The following is a 21,843-nucleotide window of genomic DNA, read 5'->3' as shown; positions in this document are numbered from 1 at the left end:
AATAGCTTTATGCATGTTAACACCGTAGTTGTGACTTACTACATAATAAGAACGAATACTAGCAGTAGTAATTTATATATTTAATGTAACATATATTTCATACTATTTACTAACTAAATGTGCACGCAATCAAATAGAATTAAAAACTCCAAAGCAGAACACTTAACACTGGTCAATAACAAGGCTGAACTTTAGCTGTAATATGCAAGTAGTAACTAACTAAACATTAAATGGCTTTCTATATCAAGAACTCGTGTGCTGGAAATAGTTAAAGAAGCAAATTAACATTATATTAGCCAATTGAAAGCTGATACAGTATAACAATTACAGACATAAAGCAAACATTAAAATAATTAAGTCTTATATTCATTAAAACATATATATATTTTAATAGATATCATTTTTTGAAAATGTTTTGTAATAAAACTGATTAGTTTATCAAAGAAGGCACAATGAAAATAATACAAGCCCTGGTCCCTATAGTGGTCTACAAACTACATACACCACTATTTTACATGATGAATAAATTTTCTCCTGACATCATCATCTTCAAAATTTTATTTGTTTAAGTAGCATGAATTTGAAGTTACTTCATCAAAAGAAAAGGAATCTCATTTACTGTAAAATACATTTGGTAAATTCTGAATACAGAACTTATTTAAACTGATAATATTCACGGTGGGTATGGTTGTCCTGCGAGAGAACGTTCTGTGCTGGTGATTTGGTCCTGTCAGGTGCTGGTGGGTCCTGATTCTGTGCTGGTGGGTTTGTTTACATTGTATCAGAACGGCAATAAAACGACTGTTTTGTTGCTTAATTTTTCTCTGATGCGTCATAAGTACCATGCAAAGTATATTACAACAATATTATATTGCAAAAGTCGTACAAGTTCGTTAAACGGAATTGTCCTGACGATGTGCTGGTGATAAGAAAAACGGTCCTGGTTCTGTGCTCCTATGTCCTGGTTCTGTGCCTTTATATTTTAGTTAAAAGTGGCATATATTCAAGATCATTAATGCTGTACTGTTATTGACTAATTAACTATTGTCTGCTTTCTTGAAATTGACATTGTTCTGAATCTGTTTACTGTTATTATGAGAGAAAAAATACCCCTATTTTTTCATTTTTTTTTTCAAATTAACTGTAATCTTATTTATTGGCCTGTTAAAGAAACCCTTCTTGTCCCCTTTTAAGATAAGAAAATATGTTTACGATTTTCGGGATTATATAGTATTGTGGAAGTTTTAACTTGTGTGTTCAATTCATTGGTTACACCTTTTACTAGGATAACAATCCTGTCAAGTATGAGCTGGGTAAAATATTTCAGAAAAGAAGATGGAAATGTGAAAGTTTCCGTGCGTCAGGTGCAACAGCATACGAACAGCTAACATGCCTCGTCAGGGTGGAAGCTAAAAAGTCCACGAAAATTTTATTTAAAACCTTTATTTGTTCCAACAAAGTTATTGAGATTTTGTTGAGGATTTAACCATCTACGACAACAAGAATTTTCTTTTTAGAATTTACAGCTCTTCTATAAATATATGCAAAGCAAACCATTGATCAAATTGCTTGCTATGATTGTTTGTAAACTACAGGTAAGTAGTCTGTTTACTATATACTAGAATTTGTTTGGACAATAAACATTAACTTCAATTCCTGTCAGTTTGTATTTGTCCAATAAAATCCCAGTATGTATTGAAACTCCGCCTACCTATTGTTTGAAAACATCCAAGAAAACATAGCAAGCAAGTCAATCAAAGTTTTTTTTTGCATGCTTTTATAGAAGAGCTCTACTATATAATGCAAAGAAGCGTTTAAGTCTGTCGCCAAAAAATACTATCAATTTCTTTTTATCCTATGTAAACTTCCGTACCATTTCCTTCCATTCATGATCATTATATTGAACTGTAAAATATTTCTTGGTACCTTCTTAATTCCTTTATAAGTCTTATGTAAACATAATGATGACAATAACTGTTGTGAGCAAAAGATTCACAGCACACTTTTAAAGTTCTGCTTCATCAAACATTAAAATGTGAACTTAAGTTTTGAGACTTTTTTAATCGACACGATTTGGATTTTTGTATATGAGAACATGGTTTATCTATTAGTTGAAAATGCAGCTTTGAACTAGCTTTCAGTACCTGCGACCATTCGTTGTTCAATAATGTGTGTCTTTATGTTATTATTTTATGTGATAAGTTGTTGTGTTGGTACACCACTGTAACAATGAAGGAGGAAATGAGGAGGGTTGGTTGGGTGGAAGTGGGGAGGGGTATGCGGAGCGCTAACAAACATGTCTATGCGGCATGGGCTTTGATCATTGTTGAAGCATCAATGTAAGAGGCATTTAATATCTTAATAAAACTATTCTTATTTTAGATACTATATATTGTTATCTGATATTGGACGACAGATGTTGCCCTTTTATGTAATTATGTAATACAAGTTACGATCATTTGAAAACACATATTAACTTGACAGCCAAATGGATGAACAAGAGCTAAAATAGCAGTCATAGATCATATTGACAACAATTATCTGCCCAATTTTATTGATTTTGTAACATTTGTTTCAAATATGACCAACTTCTTATCCAAAATCACCAGCACCGTATCAGGACCCACCAGCACAATGACAGGACCCACCAGCACAGTATCAGGACATGAATAAATTGAGAAAATGCTAAATTTTAATAAATTGCAATGTTTTTTCACAAAATAGTTTTGTCGTGTGGTTTGCGGTATAGAAAGCGGACTCTATGAGCATTTTTGTTTTATTTTTTCAGTTCTAGATTTTCTGAAAATGAGCATTTTTGTGTTACGCTTACTGAAACAGTTTAGAGGGTCAACTTTTTAAAGGTTTACATATGAACCCATAAAAAACAAAATTGAAATATCTCAACTGTTTTCTTCCATTTTTTATGAGTGAAAACGTCAAAAATCATCATTTTCGTCTTTGTTTACATTTTTTCATTGATCACCAGCACCCGTCAGGACCGAATCACCAGCACAGAACGTTCTCTCGCAGGACAACCATACCCACCGTGATATTAAACCCTTTTAAATTGAACTATTTTACCTGTTATGATAAGATTCCACACTAAAAGCAACTCATTAACTACATGTATAAAAACGTAGTCAATATATACACAACATATGGTCTGGACCAGACATATCCCTTAAGTTGGACTTTTTTTTTTAAAAGAAGCAACTTCTGAACTGGAGTATAAGCACATGTAGTTTCTTACCGATAATCGTCTTTTGTTTAATTAGTGATACGGTCGTCTATCGTCGATGTTTGTAAGGTTTACAGATGGGTTTTTTTAAATGTCTACATGCACAGGTTAACAGGTCGATAAATTTTGTTTTACGAAAAATTGTCTACCTATAAAAAGAAACTTCACAAAAATATTGAACTCCGAGGAAAATTCAAAACGGAAAAGTCCATATCAAATTAAAAGCTCAATAACATTAAACGAATGGATAACAACTGTCATATTCCTGATTAAGTACAAGCATTTTCTTATGAAAACATTTTTTTCTTATACGACTTTAAAAGGTATGTTGACAATTGGTATGTATTAAGGTGATACATGTACTATTCAGGATATACTTGGTTTATGTGAAGTTAAACCAAAGGTAAAATATTAAGAAAGCTGTGAAAATTGCAAAATTTAATAGAAAAAATAAGGATGTTTCATTTGTGGTCCGACACCTATACTCCAATTATTACAACACATGTGTAATAAAATAAAAATTTATATCGATTCAGTTATATGTTTTGTTCTTCTTAAGTATTATGTATATTATAAGAAGATGTAAATGCTAACAGTAAACTATTATTTCTCATAGAAGAAATTGACAATTCCATTTAGATCAACCATTGTGGCTAGTTTTCTTTGCTTAAAATTGTATGATATACGAGGATATTTCATTTGTTTTAGTCCATTTGTTGAGACAGTTTTAAATTGTTTACCATCAGATGACACATGTTGTACTGATCCATCATCACAAACGACATAAATACTGAAATCGTGTAGTGTAGTCATCTTATCGGGTTTTGAAGGTAATGTTAGGATGTAATGACTGTCATCAGTAAAACTGTAACAGTACACATTGGTGCTGTTATCATCGTCATCACCGTAGAATATTCTGTCACCAGAACCATGTAACCTCCAAGGACCACAGCCAGTCTCTATTGTATTAACCACCTCTCCTGTCTGGTGATCAATGATCAGCAGTCTCTTATCACCCCTAATTACTAATTGTTTGTCTATATTTGCAATGTTACCACACAACATTTCTGGTACTGATATTGATTTAAGTTTTAGTTTATTGTTTATGTCATACATCCATACACAACTTCTTTCATGCAATGGAACAGCTACGGTAGTGTTGTTCACTGCTGTAACATGCCATGGTTCACCAGGTACACGAATAATGTCTGCCTGTGACCCATCTGTATTACAGATTAGTAACATGTCAAGGTCCGGTAAACACATTACCAGTCTACCATCATCCATCATCACTAGATCTGTTACTCCGCCTGAGTCATCACTAACTACTGATGCCAAGTCTATCTGATGATGGAGTATGAAAGAGGACTGACCGAGTTTGTATGGCTGTGAAAGTCCTTCTGTAAAATGAATTGAAAATAATCTAGAAACCTATGTACTTACTATGTTTAATACATTTAGCATAACTGCTTTAGTTGTTTCATAACCGTGGTAGTGATTTGAACATATGTACTAATATAGATAGTCTAATAAATGTATCATAAGCAGATTATGAATCTTAAAGAATGAAAGCTAGGGTACAGAAACTATTTAAGAAGTTTAAATTTTATGCTTGTATAACATGTATTTCGCAAAGGAGAAGGACAAAGGAAGCCTAAATAATGTCCCAATTTTGACCCATGTTTTATTTTATCTCAACACTAGAACATACTTTTTCTGTTCTCTTCTAGGAAGCGTCAACTGTGTTGGTTTATATCTTGTTGCAGTTATCATGTGAAGCACACAATTGTTAAAATTACGATATTTACAATTTAAGGGTACACATGGACATTAATGGCATCATTTGTCTAAACAAATTGGCTTGAATTTTTAGATATAAAATTGAGAATGGAAATAGGGAATATGTTACAAAGACAACAACCCGACCAAAGGTTAAACAACAGCAAAAGTCCACGAATGAGTCTACAACGCAGCGAGAAAAAATGCGCACCCGGAGGTGTTCCTCAGCTGGCCCCTAAAAAAAGAGTACTAGTTAAACGAAAATAGACGTCACACTAAACTCCAAAACATATAAATGAACTAAACTTTAAAAAAAACATACAAGACTAACAAGGGCCAGAGGCCCCTGACTTTGAATAGGTGCAAAAATGTGACGGGGTTACACATGTTTTGTGAGATCTCAACCCTCCCCCTTTACCTCTAGTCTATGTAGAATAAAGAAACACATAGCAATACGCACATTAAAACGCAGTTTAAAAGAAGTCCGAATCCGATATGTATGCATGATACGGGTTATGTTCTTCTAGTATATTTTATGATGGCATAATGCTAAACCCCTAACGAGCGGGAGTGTACTTGATATTCATATAATGAAGACATTAGCTTTCAATCAGTTAAATTGAGGTCTGGAGCTGGCATGTCAGTTACTGCTTGTAGTCCTTAAATTGAGTATTACTGTGCGTATTGTTGTGCGGTTTTTTTCTACATTGTCTAGAGGTATAGAGGGAGGGTTGACATCTCAACAAACATATTTAACCCCGGCACATTGTCCCAAGTCGGGAGCGTCTGACCTTTGTTAGTCTTGTATGATTTTAAATTTTAATTTCTTGTGTATATTTCAGACTTTAGTATGACGTCAATTATCACTGAGCTAGTAAATATTTTTGTTTAGAGGCCATGAGAAATACGCTTCCAGGTGCGGAGGTTTTCTCGATGTATTGAAGACCCATTTATGGCCTTTGGATGTTGTTCGCTCTTTGGTCGGGTTGTTGTCTCCCTGATACATTCCCCATTTCAATTCTCAATTTTATTATCAAATATTTTTATAATTATTAAACTTTTTATGTCATACAGCTTTATGGCCAATGTTTAAAGTATGTCTTGTTTACCCTTGCAAATACTGAGCGGGCTTCCATCAAATCATTTAACAATTTGAAAGTTAAAGTGTACAGATAATGAATTTAACTGATTTTACCATGGTCTTTTTAACTTCAGAGTTACAATGTATTTCCCTTAATAAAATGAGAAATTGCCAATTTGTAGGTTTCAAGTAGAGATGTCAATTTGATGAATAATTACTGAAGCGAAGCTAATTGAGTACATATCGGTGTTATAAAGCAATATGAGTGTCCCTACTAGGCATAAATCTACAAAATTGAAACACAATTAGTTGCTTATTTTTTATGGTTTGTTGCCTTATGAATATTTAATCCTTTACATTTTCATATGGGACTAGACAAGTCTCCTGAATTATATTTAATGATTATGAGACCATAAAACATATAACTTAGCAGGCGTTAACCGAATCATTTGGTCTTTAGAAAATTATGAAGGAACCATTAATCACAGATTTAAATTTAGAATGATTATTTCACTTTTATATAAGAAAGAAGATATGGTATGATTGCCAATGAGACAACTCTCCACATGAGACCAAAATGACACAGAAATTAACACCTTTAGGTCACCGTACGGCCTTCAACAATGTGAAAAGCCCATACCGCATAGTAAGCTATTAAAGGCCCCGAAATGTAGATGTAAAACAATTTAAACTAGAAAATTAACGGCCGTATTTATATAAATAAAAGAACTATAAAAATCATTTGAAAAAGGCTTAACTCATCAGAATGCCCCTTGATTATTACGAAAATAGCTCAATTCTGGATTTCGTCGTGAAATTAGAAGAACAAAAAAAAAATAACCATGGACCAAATAATTTGAAATTGAACAATTGTAAGATTTTTAAAGTCAAATTTGACTGATCTTATATATCATTTCTAGAAACTATGGTCTTTAACAGCGCTTGACTATGTCAAAAGTACCTACATTATCCTTGATAATCTGAACATATCTAAATGAATGGTACCTGAGTTATAAAAATGGAAGTTGCAATGTTATCTCTAGCTATTTATAAGACAATATTGTCGTTATAGTTTGTTTATGCAAAAGTTACTCAAACTAAGCTTTAGAGATTTTGGTCTAAATATAAAATACTTAAGTCTGAATTTAAGAAATACCTGTACTTGGTTTGTACAACATAAAACTGGGTGGATCTGTATTCAAGGGGACATATTCTGCTAAATTTGTTTAATTTGTTTGTTCAATTTGACTTTGACGAAATTCAAAGTGGGCATTAAGAAAGCAACTATAATTCAATAATCAATGAATCAATAAAATTATATTACCATAACTAGCATCTTAAATTCCATTCCCTTTTCATGAATGTGACCTACGGAATAAGACTATTTACCGGGTTTGTAATAACATGAGCAACACGACGGGTGCCACTTTTGGAACAGGATCTGCTTACCCTTCCAAAGCACATGATATCAATCCCAGTTTTTGGTGGGGTTCGTGTCGCTCAGTCTTTAGTTTCCTATGCTGAGTCATGTGCACTATTATTTGTCTGTTTGTATTTTTCATTTTTAGCCATGGCGTTGTCAGTTTGTTTTCGATCTATGCGTTTGACTGTCCCTCTTGTATCTTTCGCCCCTCTTTTGAAACTATACAGTCATATTTATTTGATATTAGTTTGATTTTCCTCTGTGCTGAACATTTAGGTCAATATATGTATAATACTATAGAGTATAAAACAGATCATTGGTATTTATTTTCTCCACTACCTTTTTCATCAATATTTCTTTTACATCTCTGACAGATCATATTCTGTGACATCTCCTGAAAACAGAACATAGTTTATATATAAAAAAAAAAAGATGTGGTATGATTGCCAATGAGACAACTCTTAACAACTTTTTTTTTGGTGATTTAATATTGCATTCACTTTGTCCAACTGTTTGTCTCTCAGTGTGTTTGTTGATCTATTCATCCAACAAATACTACTGTTGCATATTTCTTGGGTGATACTGAATATAGTATTTTTATCCATAGCAAGGACAGTCTGATGCAAACATTCCCAGGATATACTGCTGTTTATCCCATTAACTGGTATGGATAATGTTTAGATATTGAATTTATTACTATATAGTTCATATATAGTGTTATTTACTGGCTATTTCTGTATTGTTAATTTGGCCCGGAGACTCGAAGAGTTTAGGGCCAAAATAGCTGATATAGAATCTATAATAGGGTAAAAATAAAAACTGCCAGTCCAAAACACTCTTACTAAATGAATAAACCATGAAACTAACCATAAAAGCGCTATAATAATTCATACTTGAACTTGTCTCGCGCATTGCGATTTATTTACCCATTCTTAATCTTTAATCATCCGTAGGAGATGAATGATCAACAGAATTGAAATATTATTAATAATATAAAGTGTTTCTCGAAAAGGTTGTTTTAACCCGTTTCAAAACATTGAAAATTGTTTAAATTCTTCACACTGTTATGTAATATTACATCATATAAAAATGTATCAATATAATAAAGATACGTCCAAAGTAAAGTATAGTGTTCTGTAAGAAATCAAACCAGAAGTGAACCTTCTGTAATAGCCATCGGGTTAATACGGGTAATAAGGGAAACCGAAAGTGAACATCCTGTATAAGCACAAAGACCAATACAAATATTAAAAAATATAAGAAACATATATTGCCTAGAATGGATCAGCGTAGCTCTTAATTAAGCAACACAAAGTGTTCTGAATGAGTATAATCATTATATATACGTCAATTAATAGTACATATTGACCATCCTACATTAAACAAAAGTAGGCACTGAGACCATTAAATAATAACACTTACTTTTGGACTACGTATCGACCATTGTTTTTTATTATTCCTAAATCTTCACCTTCCCCAGGCCACACAATGCATAGACACTTAGTCGATACGTCACGCAGAAGTGTTGTTTTGTTCATACTTTTCTTAAAATATTCAAGAAATTCATATTCCCTTTTATCTTGTACTGTAAAATCCCTATGTGCATAGGAATTTGAATAATTATGGCCATTACACGTAGATCTCAAAGTACTCTCGAAGTTACTGACAGCTATGTGATTGATTGATTGCAAACTTCCAGTGTCAAATAGTTCCTGCATGTTCAGAACTAAAACAAATAGGGGTTGTCTGGGATGAAGGTCTGGAAATTTGGAAATGCTATGCATTCAAAAATGAGGGTTTATTGGATAGGGAAATATATTTGCCTTTCGTCAGACCATATAAGACTTCATCACGTTTCCTAACGCGGATAGAGCGTGGCATTCTCCACACTAGTCATGCAATAGAACTTTGGCAAACAATAACTAATTAGAAAAAAAAGAATTTATCTAAGTTAAGGTTCATTCTAGTAAGTGAAATGAGCTGAACAAAAGTTTTAGTTTAGAGGTTTTTTATAGGTGAAATATAATTACATACAGTTCCAATACTCCACTGATGAACTAAGGATGATAGTTTAGTGAAAAAATGACATTCGATAATTAAAGAGGTTGAACGCTTCACTTGGATCTACAGATAACATTGTTTATTATTCTTTTTGATAAAAATAAATTGTGAAAAAGTTATGTGTAGGCATCCGATTCAGATCATATTTATATCAAACAACTAGACATAATTATGGCCTCGTACATCAGGATTAATATGTTGTATGCATATTATAGATGTCTTCAAGCATTTTCCTTTACATTTTCAATGTCACAATGCATATGTTATTACATACATCGCAGTAAGAGTGGATTGTTTATTGAGGTCATTTACACTAATTCTAGGTTTTAAACAGGAACTCCAATTGGTATAAAGTATTGATTTGATATGATGATTTGATTGTGGTACCTGACGTACATTTGTCCCTATCATGGCCACCAGTTCTGATTGATGGAGTAAGCAGGAGTGCCAGGAAAGAATCAGAACTTGGCAGAAAAATAGCAATCCTAGTCCATTAAGTATGGAATCAAAGGCACTCAACCAGTGAGTGTTGAAAGGATAGTTGTGACTATAGATAAACTATTTAGAACAGGCAACTAGCAGAGGCTTTTCATTAAAGCGGAACCTTACCTCTATTTTAGCTACCAATAAATCGTTGTTGGTACTCATTGAAGCCAGTACTTGAGCAGTTACTGTGTCAATAGTTTCCAATACTTCAGTATTACCATTGCCAATAGTTGTCCTTATTTCTGCAGATGTTGCATCTATTTTTGTATCAATCTTAAACAAAAAAGTTTAGCTTTTAGTCGTTAAATAACACATGTTATCCTCTCACTGTAATTGCTTTCTTTTTTAGCTAAATGTCAAGATGTGTCAATACTAATAACAGTTGTCATCTGTCCACAGAGGTATTGTGATCAGAGTTGAAGGCCTCACAATAAACTTACGTAAAGAACAGCAATAAAATGGATATGTATTTGCTTTTATTGTTTTGTTGCTGTGCACATATATGGCATACTGATTTTGTGACTTGGATGGATACCCTAATATTTTCTTTTCTATAAACTATTATAGAAACGTTCTTACAACTACAATATACAAACAAAACCATCATCCCAAGTTATCATGCATTGGACTGAATTACAAATTACCGGTAAATGATATCATGTATTTGCTTTCAATTTCAATGATAACTATAACAATGCATTATGAATCTATATTCTGTAAATCAAATAATTTTTTGGGATACTTTATTTCGTGTTTAGACTTTTTAAGCCACATTCCCAGGGTTTTTCATTCTGTTATGATAATAAATCGCTTGCGAAATAAATTGATTTACAGTTCTAGTAACTATACAGACTTCAAGTACATACCTTTTCAAGTATTACATGTACATCTAGAAGACAAGTTACATAGTACTGACAAAGAGACTCATCCAATGGTCTGTTTTGTGTTATAACAAGGTCATGCTGTTTGTTTGGGTCCAATTGTTGAACATATGATGTTAAGTCTGTCCAGAGTGTGGTGTATTCTGTCTCAGAAATTGCACCGTCTGTGTTGTGGCTTAGATAATTGTTTTTGAATTCTCGGATGTCAGAAATCAAAGTTTCTTCATCTGATGACAGGCTGCAGCAGTTCAGTAAAATTAAACTTAACAAAGTGAGGTCAAGATCATTCAAGGAAATAGGCTTAGCTGTATACTTGCAATGACAGTTATGTTTCGCTGATCCTGCAGTGTACATCCTATTCCACTGGCTATAGTTAAGAGGAAGAGATTGCTGGTTTACACAATTAGCTTTGTCAACACAGCATTTGCTATTTTTGTGACGCAAATGAAATAGGATATGCTTGACAAGAAGACTATTAATAAAATCTTGCAAACAGCCAAATCCTGTACTTTTGTAGCTGTCTTCTAGCCTCTTTCTCATCAGTGGAGAAACAATTTCCAGTATGACTGAGCCTACTACAAGGTACCTTCTCTTGTCTTCTCTATCCATTCTGAAAACAGCATTGAGGAATTACGTGAAAGAATGTTTCAGCTATTCCAAGTTTAGCTCTAGTGATAGTATGGATTTGAAAGATAACATACTACCCTGTTTAATTAATATTTTCTGCAGGAAATTATTATCATTTCTACATGAATATGTTTTAGTGTTTTAATTTTTTGTCTTCATGTTCATGTATGTATATGATTGCAAAATAATGGACAAAATGCAAGATTTATTTGTTGTGATGTAAGAAATGCTGCAAGTGACTTATAAGTACATTTTTTTTATAATTGCTTACTCTTTATCTTAGATTTTTCAAAAACAAAAACATATTTCAATATACGCTTTATTTTTTAATTACTCAGTAATACGAGTGAAGCTTAACCCCATTATGTCTTTGACATGATACTGTAAAAAGAATTCATTAAGGGGGCTGTGTCCTTTGTTTAACAAACTCACTAGAATAAAGCACCCACGAGTATAACAATAATTGATCCTTTAACAAGGATTTTAATTACCATGATTACTGTATATGATTATACAATTTATACAATTCCAGATATGATTTTAGGTGAAATTTCATACGAAATCTAAATATTTATTTATTTAATTTGTTTGACTCAGAAATTTTGTTCCAAAACTGTTTCCGTTCTCTTATTGTCCCCTGCGCACACTTTGCTGAGGACATAGAAAGACCAGACGTATGTCTGTCCATTTGTCCGTTTTTTGAGCATTTTTTTTTTTTATAAAACTTATATCTAAGGTTGTATAGGCAATGTCTTGGGCAAAATGGAAAATCAGTAGCGATCAATAGTTTTTCTACGGGTTATGCACCTTGGAAACATTAATTTTATGGAAAACTGCATCATTGGTGCTCTTACTTGTACAAGCCCTTTAGAAGTATTAATTATATGGAAATTTGCATTGTTAGCAATCCTGTAGTCAAAATTCATGCCAGATTTTTTATGAAATCTTAATAATAGATTTTTTAGTTTTGGAAAATTTTATTCCGTACTCCTACCACTTTTACTGTTACTGAATAATGTCTCTTTATCTCCATATATTCTTATGTCTGCACTCAAAACTATTGCATGAACTGGTCAACCTTTTGAGGAAATGCATTTATTCTGGGACATTTAAAAGGTGTGATGTCTCATGCACACATACATTATTAATCTTTGAATTTTGTCCTCTGACGATGTTTTGTGAATTGTGTATGCAGTATAACAATTGTATATGAAGACTCCACAAGCCAATCGACATGGTCCCAAGGGATAAAATGCATATTAAATGTCTTCCATTTTGGAACGCTGCCTCCAAGATTTTTTTTCTTCATTTCTTCACTTTAACATTTTAAAGAATTTCATACACTGGGAGGAGCATTGTTTTCAAGGAGTGCTAGTTGGTTGGTTGGTTGCATCGTTCGTCCGTCTGTCCCGCTTCAGGTTAAAGTTTTAAGTCTAGGTAGTGTTTGATGAAGTTTAAGTCCAATCAAATTGAAATTTAGTACACATGTTCGTTACGATATGATCTTTCTACTTTTACAGCACTTCTTTAAAAGCATGCAAAACAAATCATTGATTAACTTGCTTGCTGTATTTGTTTGGATGTTTGTTTACTTTTGCTAGAATTTGATTGGACAATAAACATTAAATTCATTTCATGTCAATTCTTATGGTCCAATCAAATCCCAGTAAATATGAAAACTGACTGAAACTCCGCCTATCTATTGTTTGCAAACAACCAAGCAAAAATAGCAAGCAAGTTAATCAATGTTTTGTTTTGCATGCTTTGTCAGAAAACTGTAATTCCAAATTAGACTTTGATTCCAATTTCATGATGAATTAAACATAGAAAATGATAGTGCAAGTTGAGGATCCGTATACTGTGGACATGTTTTCTGGTCTGTGCGTCCGTTCGTCTGTTTGTTCATTCGTCTGTTCGATCGTCCATCCATCTGTCTGTCCTGCATCAGGTTAAATGTTTTGGTCAGGGTAGTTTTTGATGAAGTTGAAGTCCGATCAACTTGAAACTTAGTACACATGTTCCTTATGATATCATTGTTCTACTTTTAATGCCACATTAGAATTGTTACCCCAATTTTATGGTCCACTGAACATAATGTGAGTGGGGCATCTATGTACTGTGGACACATTCTTGTTTCTAAATACATGGGTTAATGTTCAAAAGTAGGAACATATGATATTTTAGCAAATGTATAGACTGATTAATTTTGTCAGGTAATATTGCTGTACATTTTGTAAAAGATTTGATAATTTCTACTTTCAATTTAAATAAAATGCAATCATATGACATTTTATAACTTTCATTTTGGAAAAATTAGAAAAGTGGTAATGCTACAAACCTTTATCCTATTTCATTTTCTATTTCTAAATATTTTATAGACATAAGAAACAAAACTAATTGTGCTTTCACTGGAAAACCATTCAATTGTGGAAATACCCTTTGGTATTTTTAAACATAAATCACATGATAAGGTATAAGGTACCTGGTTATTGATTTATACACAAGTTTTGTCAAATGGGGTCCTCTAAAGGTCAATTTGTTCACAATGATTATCTTGAGAAAATAAAAGAAACAATAAAATTGGAAACATACAAAGGGCATATGAAATACAAATGTATTTACTGAATTGATTTTGATTAATTTGTCAACTAGAGAAGTTAATTTATTTCTTAGATATATCCTTTAAATAGCCATATCACATTATAAATGAAATGATAGACTGCATATACATTGTTATATCAAAGAGGGACGAAAGATACCAGAGGGACAGTCAAACTCATAAATCGAAAATAAACTGACAACGTCATGGCTAAAAATAAAAAAGACAAACAGACAAACAATACAGCACATGACACAACATAGAAAACTAAAGAATAAGCAACACTAACCTCACTAAAACTAGGGGTGATCTCAGGTGCTAGGTTTGATTTATTAAATTGTTATACCAATGTTTGGTAAGAAGTGTATATAAATGTCTGTATAAGAAAAGATATTTTTGGTAAACAATGTATTTATATAACATTTGACATGAACCCCTTATTTGAGTCGGAATTTAAAAGTGTGTGTCGTCATAATTATAAAAATGTTATACCTTGTCAATATAATACTTAAAAAGACAACACATAAGTCAGGTGATAGAAGTACAATATAATACACCCATTGTAAGGTAGACTGAATAATGAGTAAGAATGACAAAGGTCAATATATAAAAAAGAAGATGTGGTATGATTGCCAATGAGACAACTATCCACAAACGACCAAAATGACACAGACATTAACAACTATAGGTCACCGTACGCCTTCAACAATGAACAAAGCCCATACCGCATAGTCAGCTATAATAGGCCCCGATAAGAGAATGTAAAACAATTCAAACGAGAAAACTAATGGTCTTATTTGTGTAAAAAAATAACGAAAAACAAATATGTTACACATAAACAAACGACAACCACTGAATTACAGGCTCCTGACTTGGGACAGGCACATACATAAATAATGTGGCGGGGTTAAACATGTTAGCGGGACCCCAACCCTCCCCCTAACCTGGGACAGTGGTATAACAGTACAACATAAGAACGAACTATAAAAATCAGTTGAAAAAGGCTTAACTCATCAGATGGACAAAAATAAAAGTTGACATGGTCGGGTACTTAAACATCCCGACACAAAAGCCAATTTCATCTTATTACTTTTCTTGCAAGGGTGAAAATCTGAAACTTGTTCAACTCAAATAAAGAGTCTGCATCTCACTATTTTCAAACAAATTATAAACAATTCTATATATTTCAATTTGGTAGAAATTATCCAATGCTACAACGTACTGTTGAAGACCTAAGATAAGATAAGATATATTTAGTCTAAAGTAGGATGTGTAAAAAAATAAGAAAACACCAACATTCAAGATATTGTTCTTCCAACTATAAAAACATATACATCAACAATAAATGCGGTGCAAAATTAGACGGCAGGGATATTTTGTAAAAATGTTTGTAAAGAATGAAAATCTCAATGCATTAAGATTAGAAGAGTAAAACTGTGACTGACTGCAAGTTGTGCTCTCCACCTATTGTAGTTAATTCAAAATTTTGACCAAATTGCCTTTTTTTATCAAACCAATCTGTTCAACTGGTCAGACATTTTAACAAGCTACTGTAGCAAAAAAAGACAAGTGGTGAAAGCAATACTATTATGAAAAAACAAGTTTATCCATTGCTATAAAAATTTGACAGTACTAAAATGTCACGCATAAGGTGATGCTAATGTTGTAATTTTGAATTACATAATAAATGTCTAAAATAAGCACTCATGCTTTTAGGGTATTGACAAATAGTTTAAACATGAGCATCACTGAAATGTTTATGTGAATAACTCTTTTTAATTTAACAGATTGATGGTAAAAATAACCCAACGATACAGAGTATATTCTTACAGAATTATCCGATATACTCAGCTCATTTTAGTGCCAATGGAGAAAAGGTCATCATTGGGTCAAAACATAAAGGTTTTCATTATTATGACATGATGGTTGGGAAGATGATAAGTGTACCTCCTGTTTAAGGTAAGTAATTGATCAATAGAAATTAATGAGAAGTTTTCAATTCGTCAGAATCTATTTTTATGTCCAATTTATTATCCCCAATTTATGTGCATCCGTCCGTCAGTACGTTAGTTTGTTCGTCCGTCTGTCCCGCTTCAGGTTAAAGTTTTTGGTCGAGGTAGTTTTTGATGAATTTGAAGTCCAATCAACTTGAAACTTAGTACACATGTTTCCTCTGGCATGATCTTTCTAATTTAATGCCAATTTAGAGTTTTTACCCCAATTTCACATTCCACTGAACCATAGATGTAATACCCATATATGAAGCTTAACCCTGACTTCTGTTCAAAGGTTCTATGTGCGTTGTAATGGCTTTCACACTTATCTGATAATGACATGAGCCAGTTGGTCATTGAGATGCAGATTGACAACCAGGACAATAGAAAACTGACAATTAAAACCTACTTAGCAATTAAACATGCTTAAAATCAGAAAGAAACAAAATCAAAATATACATTTTATATTGACTTGATTATAAAAAATAATATTTGTTTAGATAAAACAATATTACAAATTATTCTCGAAAAGAAACTAATAAATGTGAATATTTTTCTTTTTTAGGCAGAACTTCTGTTTTGATCCTGTTTAAATTTTATGTCACCGTTATGAAACTGATATTTGATATTGTACTTCCATAAAGAAATGGAGAACCTTCTAGGTCGTTTAATTAAAATTGAAAATACGTCCTTGCTACAAATCACAAGTCTAGGGTTTGTTTAGGTAATTATGCGCATGCACATAGTTTTCTTGACTTCAAGGGGTATCAGATTGATTGATTGCTCTGGATTCCCAACTTCATCGATTAATTTGAAACTCATGAGATCCTTTCTATGCCTGTCTTCTATTGAGGGTTATTGTTGTTGCATAATTTTAAATCATATGCACCATTTAAAGTAAAATAAATGTAGTCCACAACGTAAAGGTGTAACTAGAACACCCCTTCAGCCGAAATGGAGTCTTCCATATTATAGCTTCGAGTTGTCTCCCTTATACTTATACGTCAATTCTGAATCAAAATACGACGATACGTCGAGAAAGATTAACTCGTTCTGTCGATAGACGTCATATTATATTAAAAGCGATCACAATTTAAACAGAGGAATGTGTACGGAAAGGAGTCATGCCCACTGACCCAAAGGATATTAAATATTTAAAGAGTTAGAAATGGGATTCCTCCTAGAATTCACGTAGGAAAATAGGCGATAAGGTACGAAGTGAAATACCTTCTCTGACTCTCAATGACTGCTGTGGAAAGTAAACTTGGAATTGATAGTACAAAGATAAAACACAATGATTACATTATTCATACACTTGTATCCATGATTGGCTATTTTGGAAGTTGAATAATTATTCAGATTATGGAAATTACATTTTACATGTGCAGTTGAATTATTTTTGAAAATAATACTAAAACATGTATTAATGAAAACAATGGCAATTGTATCCCTCAGATCCATCATGCTCTTTGATTGATTTATAACATTTTTAAATGGAATTAGTAGGTGCTGTTGGTTGCCAATAAAAGAGAAAATAAATATCTACACATTTGTAGATAATTGTTTTAAAATAGACAAAGCTAAACCATAAAAGAAACGTGATAAACGTTTTTTCAATTTTAATTAAACGACTTAGAAGGTTCACCAAACCTATACCATAAGAATCAGGAAGTCTATGCTTGAAGACCAACTTAATAGGATTAAAACTTGTGTCTGCTCATAAACATGTCTTTTGTTTTCCTCCACACATCTCACTCTTAATTATAAATGTGTCTTGTCAATGTATAGTCTTCTAGATTTAGTTCTCTGTTTTAACATATTTCATATTATATTTGCTGACAAAGAAAAACTATTTACTCACATTTATATCTGTTTATGCTCTTGAACCATGTATTTTATTTGGACTTTTGAATGTTTTAACAATGTATAACTACAGTGCCAATGATAAGTCTTAGGTAGATGATAAGCATATCTGACAGACCAAACTATAAGCTTGGCAGCTTTAGTCTTTTTTCCTCCTAATGTTGACTATCTATTTGAAATTATAAAAATAAAAAAACAGGTATCTGCTATGATGTCAGTATTATGAAAATTAAAGAATGGAGAACTTTAGCATGGTAAGTGAATTAAGATCAGTGTCCAAATAATCTTAGTGTTGAATATTATATTAATTATTTGAATGAATTTTCAATTGAAGAATTATGTGTTTATTGATAACAACTTGCACATTGGAAAAGATGATAAATGATATGTATCTATATATATTTAATGGTTCTATTTCAGATGCTGGTGATGTATATATATGGGATATGAAGACACGTGATTGTATTCAAAGATTTATAGATGATAGATGTACAAAAGGAAGGTCTATTGCTGTTTCTCATGATCATAATTTTTTAGCGTGTGGATCATATAGTGGTGTGGTGAACATTTACAAACCATCAGTGTGTCTTAAATCAAGATCACCCAAACCATTGAAAGCATTATTGAATATAACAACACCTTGTACAAACTTAGTATTCAATTCAACATCAGAAATATTAGCTATGTGTTCAGATTCAGCAGAAAGAGCAGTAAAATTAGTAAGTAGAATGAGTGCAGTGTAGATAATATATAACATTCAGATTGCTTTATTTATATCTAAACAGAAATAATATAAATCAAAACAAGGTACAGTGCATACATTGACATTGATTTAAAGCATATTTTTATTTTATCTTTCCAAGATAATTCCTTGATCTAATATATATGCCTTATTTTAGTGCTTTAAAGTTGGATAAAAATGTATTTTGTGAATAAAATATTTTCATAAATTGTCAAGTTTTAAAATTTGATAAAGCTCAAGAGAAGTTGAAATCCATCAATTTATCATCCAAAAGCCAGCAGTCAATATGAAACCTGGCTTTTCTATTATAGTAGGGACATTTGTCAACTTGATATACATTGAATAACAAATTTATGTGACGTATAAAATTTTCTGACGTCAGACATGCGAATGAATGAATGTGTTTGTAGATAGATGCTTTTTGTGTTCTGTTAAATTGTTCCTTTTAAAATTGTTACACGATGATGACTGCTGTATCCATATTTTGACTATTTTATTCATTATGTCTGTTTAGTTCACAAATCATTATAAATATAACGGAATTTGATGAGACTGTCATCAAAGTGAGAGGTTTAGCGCTTTAAAACCAGGTTTAATCCACCATTTTCTACAATTGAAAATGCCTGTACCAAGTCAGGAATATGACAGTTCTTGTCCATTCGTTTTTGATGTGTTTTGTGATTTGCTTTTGCCATGTGATTATGGACTTTCTGATTGGATTTTCCTTTGAGTTTAGTATTTTTGTGATTTAACTTTTTTTGATATTCTTTTCAGAATATGATAGAATGTCATATTAACGTCCCTAAATTAAATTTATATCATTGGAATTCATTTGATGGTGCCGTTCAAAATAAGATGTCCACAATGAGGCTATATGTTAATTTTACCATTGATTTTATGATACCAAGAGGATCATTATGACGTTAGGTTAACCCTATAAGGCTTTATGTTTTATTAAGGTACTTTTGGACATTAGTTTTATTATACAAAATCAATATACAAATAAGAAGATGTGGTTTGATTGAAATTGAAATAACACTATACCAGTGACCAATTGACATATACATAAGTAAGGAAAGGTCACCCAACAGCCTTTAACAATAAGCAAAACCAATGATAATACTGCAAGCATGCTTTTTAAAAAAGGCCTCTTAATGTCGAATAATTGTAAGTCATATGAAATTGCAGTGCTTCCTTTTTCTGAAATGTATTTACAAAAAACACAAATAAGTGGCTGTACACATAAATTATAAATTATAAATTATAGTTATATAAAAAAGCAGTGTCCTTTTCAATGAAATATCTTGTTTACACATATGAATGGTTGTACACACAAATCATAAATTATATTACAGGTACATGTGCCTTCACAGACAGTGTTCTCTAACTTTCCTGATAGTTTATATGCTAAATTACGTATCCCTTTGTGTATGGACTTCTCTAGAAATAGTGGTTATTTTACTGTGGGAACCAACAAGGGATTAGCTCTACTTTACAGGTACAGTTTTTAAAGTTCAAAGATCAGTTTATATCTAACTGTAAACATGTAGTAATTTTATATATTCAACGTTTATGGGTATAACTTCAGAGAAATATTTCTGTCAGTTTGGTATTCATGTTAGATTAACTTTTACTTCATTGGATACTCATATTATATCTTTAACTAAGCCTATAATTATGATATTAAAGCAGTTTTTAAATTGTAATGAATATTACTACTATATTTTCATAAGAAAATTTAGAACAGTGAATTTATTTTGGAGCTTTCACTTAATTTCAAATCTTGAAAGAAACACTTTTAAAAAACAAGCCTGTTAAAAGAGGAAAGATTCACTTGTAATCTAATTTCCTACCATGTGTCGCTAGGTAAAATCAATTTGCAACAGTGAAACCCACATTTTACGTAGGCATAGCTTCAAATACAATACAGTAATCTCTTAATTGGAAAAAGATTGTAACTTACTGAGGAGCTACACATGTTCAGGAGTAACTTCCTTTTAATGTAAATCAAAATCAATTGATTTCATGGAGGTATATTAAAGCTGTTGTCATTATTATGTTATAGCTGCATCTTTTATACAGAAATTATCTTTTATTGTAGAGTGAAGCACTACAGCAACTACTAGTACATTTGTGTAATATATACAAAAAACAAACAATTGACATGCAGGTCATTTATAAGGAGATTAAGATCGGTGAACATCAAATAAAACCAGATTCAACATATACTATACTGTGTAAACCTGTTTGAGGTGCTAAAAGTTGTTTGATACTATAGAGAACAGACATCCAGCTTTATTACCATAAAGAAGTGAACTTTGAAAATTTTATATTCATAGAGATTGATCAACATTTTAGCAATGATCATGGAATTATTAGCAATGATTAATTTATGGTACATATATTGTCAGTGACTTGTATACTATAACTTATCATTGATGTAGTACTATTGATAAAAAGAGTATGAATATTTATTTGTTAGTGATGCAAGTTGTTTAAGCTATATGATACTTTCGATCACTTGAACACTTAACATTGGTAAAAAGTATAATTACTAAAAAGTTTATATTGTATAATTATACTTTTATTGACATTTGAAATTTTCACAATTTTCAATTGAAGTTGCAACAAGTACAAGCTGTCTGTGTATCTGTCACAGTATTTTACAAATCTAAATTAAATGATGTAAAAATTAGGCAATGTGGTATTATTATAACTATCCAATATACGTGTATTCCTTCATATTGTATATTTTCAATACTAACAGGATTCCAATGATATTTCATATCATGATTGAACCTATTACTAGTACTTAGTATGGAATGATTATAATACAATGTCCACCTTAAAAGTGAGGGTTTCAGAGTTGTTGTTGATACACTTTCCTAGATTCTCTCATAGCCCCAATATCTTGTTCCAGTACACTTTTGTATGTGGACATTTTTTTTTAACATTAAAACATAGAATATTTTTAAAATTTAACATAATCTTTATCATTATCATTATCAAGTCATAGCACCAAGTTCAAATACATAAATTTAAGTTTTTCATAACTCATTTCACCGTTCA

At 31.8% G+C, this 21,843-nt stretch overlaps 2 protein-coding genes across 2 annotated transcripts in view; one reads left to right on the top strand and one right to left on the bottom strand.

Annotated features, from left to right (window-relative positions):
• LOC139484829 (U3 small nucleolar RNA-associated protein 18 homolog) overlaps positions 1 to 21,625 on the top strand; it is a 69,638-nt gene extending 48,013 nt beyond the window's left edge. The window contains exon 12 of the mRNA XM_071268820.1: positions 20,876 to 21,625. Coding sequence (XP_071124921.1) covers positions 20,876 to 20,900 — 25 coding nt within the window. The 3' untranslated portion in view covers positions 20,901 to 21,625. The remainder of the gene's footprint in view (positions 1 to 20,875) is intronic.
• LOC139484828 (uncharacterized) lies at positions 3,647 to 11,520 on the bottom strand. Its single transcript, XM_071268818.1, has 4 exons — positions 10,935 to 11,520; positions 10,192 to 10,341; positions 7,861 to 7,915; positions 3,647 to 4,638 (listed from the first exon to the last, which is right to left on the bottom strand). Exons 1-4 carry the CDS (start codon positions 11,487 to 11,489, stop codon positions 3,842 to 3,844), a joined length of 1,557 nt encoding a protein of 518 aa, XP_071124919.1. The 5' UTR covers positions 11,490 to 11,520; the 3' UTR covers positions 3,647 to 3,841.
• Positions 21,626 to 21,843: the final 218 nt, after the last annotated feature.

The sequence above is a fragment of the Mytilus edulis genome, chromosome 8 (assembly GCF_963676685.1).
Source record: "Mytilus edulis chromosome 8, xbMytEdul2.2, whole genome shotgun sequence".
Lineage (NCBI taxonomy): Eukaryota > Metazoa > Mollusca > Bivalvia > Mytilida > Mytilidae > Mytilus > Mytilus edulis.
This window is presented reverse-complemented; position numbering and strand designations above follow the sequence as displayed.

Excerpts from the sequence above, each read along its gene's own strand:
- LOC139484828 (XM_071268818.1), bottom strand. The coding sequence starts at position 11,489 with ATGAGAAAGAGGCTAGAAGACAGCTACAAAAGTACAGGATTTGGCTGT. Across the intron at positions 10,342-10,934 it reads TACATGTAATACTTGAAAAG|ATTGATACAAAAATAGATGC; the intron begins GTATGTACTTGA and ends TTTTTGTTTAAG. Across the intron at positions 7,916-10,191 it reads TATTGGTAGCTAAAATAGAG|GAGATGTCACAGAATATGAT; the intron begins GTAAGGTTCCGC and ends TTCTGTTTTCAG.